A 1,231-nucleotide genomic window follows, 5' to 3' on the forward strand; every position below is an offset into this window, starting at 1 on the left:
CCCCTGACAACACCACGATGAGCTTCAGTCCTCTCCTGCAGACAGATGATGGTTTATACCAGTGTGTGGTGGCAGAGGGGGAGCTCCCCATCCAGTCTGTCAGCTACAAGATGCAAGTAAACTGTGAGTATACTGGTAGGAGAATATGAAATACTTTCTGCTTCTTCATAAGCTAACAAGGAAGTGACCTTAAGCAAGGCCCTGCTGCTCAGTGGCCATGCTTCCCCTACTGCCAGGGCTCAAAAGGTGCATTCTTGATATAAAAGAAAATTAAAGACCCCCCTCTCCAGCTTGTTGGATTCGTTCATCATCGGTGTCCATCAGCATGTTCTTGAGTTGCCACCACAGCAGGGAAAGACGACCCTGGGCCACAACTTGAGGAAGCTACTTCAGCAATAGAAAAATCACGTAAATGAACGACATTTATTGAGAGGCCTATCTTGTTTGTTCTACCTCCAACCACAGATGGGCCGTCTTCAGTGGTGATCAGTGAGGTCGACATAGTGACAGTGGGAAAACTGTATGTTTTCCAGTGCTCAGCCAGCTGCTACCCGACCTGTAAGTTCACCTGGACCTGTGGTAATGTGACCTCTTGGGGTCCGGAGCTGAGTTTGCAGGTTGGGGAACTACACCCGACACAAAACCTGACCTGCACAGCAGTTAATCCTGCTACAGGAATGTCAGTCACCGCCCAGAAGACGCTGCAAGTGACAGGTGATAATAAGAGAACTGAATTTGAACTATTGAATTTTCTCAGGAGCGATATCCTTCAACCAAATGTGTTTCCAACTTTTCAGCTGGACCATCAAACGTACAGATCAGCGGTCCAGCCTTTATGACTGCAGGGGTTGCGTCCAACTTTACCTGCTCTGCTGACTGCTACCCCTCCTGCAGCTACACCTGGACTGTTGCCTCTGGAGAAGAGAACCTCAGTACCGCAAAGGGCAACACAATTTCTGTCACTCCACCTCCAGGCACCGTCATCTCTGAAACGCTCGTCTGTAAAGCTGAGGACACCGTCACACTTCTCTCGTCCTCTTCGAGTCTGCACCTCTGGGTGGCAAGTACGTGAAAGAAATTACCTCAAAAGTGAGAATTAACAACCAATAGAATGGTTTTCATCCAGCTGTTTTTACCCACATTTCCATCATGTTTTCTATGTGTTTTTTCACCTTTTACCTCTTTTAATTAACCTTGTAGTGCGCCTTCTTCTTCTGCGATAGAGAATTAG

The 1,231-nt window shown here is 47.5% G+C and overlaps 1 protein-coding gene across 1 annotated transcript; it reads left to right on the forward strand.

The window, feature by feature from the left end:
• Positions 1-8: 8 nt before the first annotated feature.
• LOC111240270 (carcinoembryonic antigen-related cell adhesion molecule 20-like) lies at positions 9-1,064 on the forward strand (the record flags this gene model as incomplete). The annotated part of the gene is made up of 3 exons (XM_022770229.1): positions 9-123; positions 466-714; positions 798-1,064. Coding segments are annotated over exons 1-3 (622 nt in total), but the record flags the coding sequence as incomplete, so codon positions are not given.
• Between the last annotated feature and the right edge of the window lie 167 nt (positions 1,065-1,231).

The sequence above is a fragment of the Seriola dumerili genome, unplaced genomic scaffold (genome assembly GCF_002260705.1).
Source record: "Seriola dumerili isolate Sdu_G_001 unplaced genomic scaffold, Sdu_1.0 BDQW01028310.1, whole genome shotgun sequence".
Taxonomy (NCBI): domain Eukaryota; kingdom Metazoa; phylum Chordata; class Actinopteri; order Carangiformes; family Carangidae; genus Seriola; species Seriola dumerili.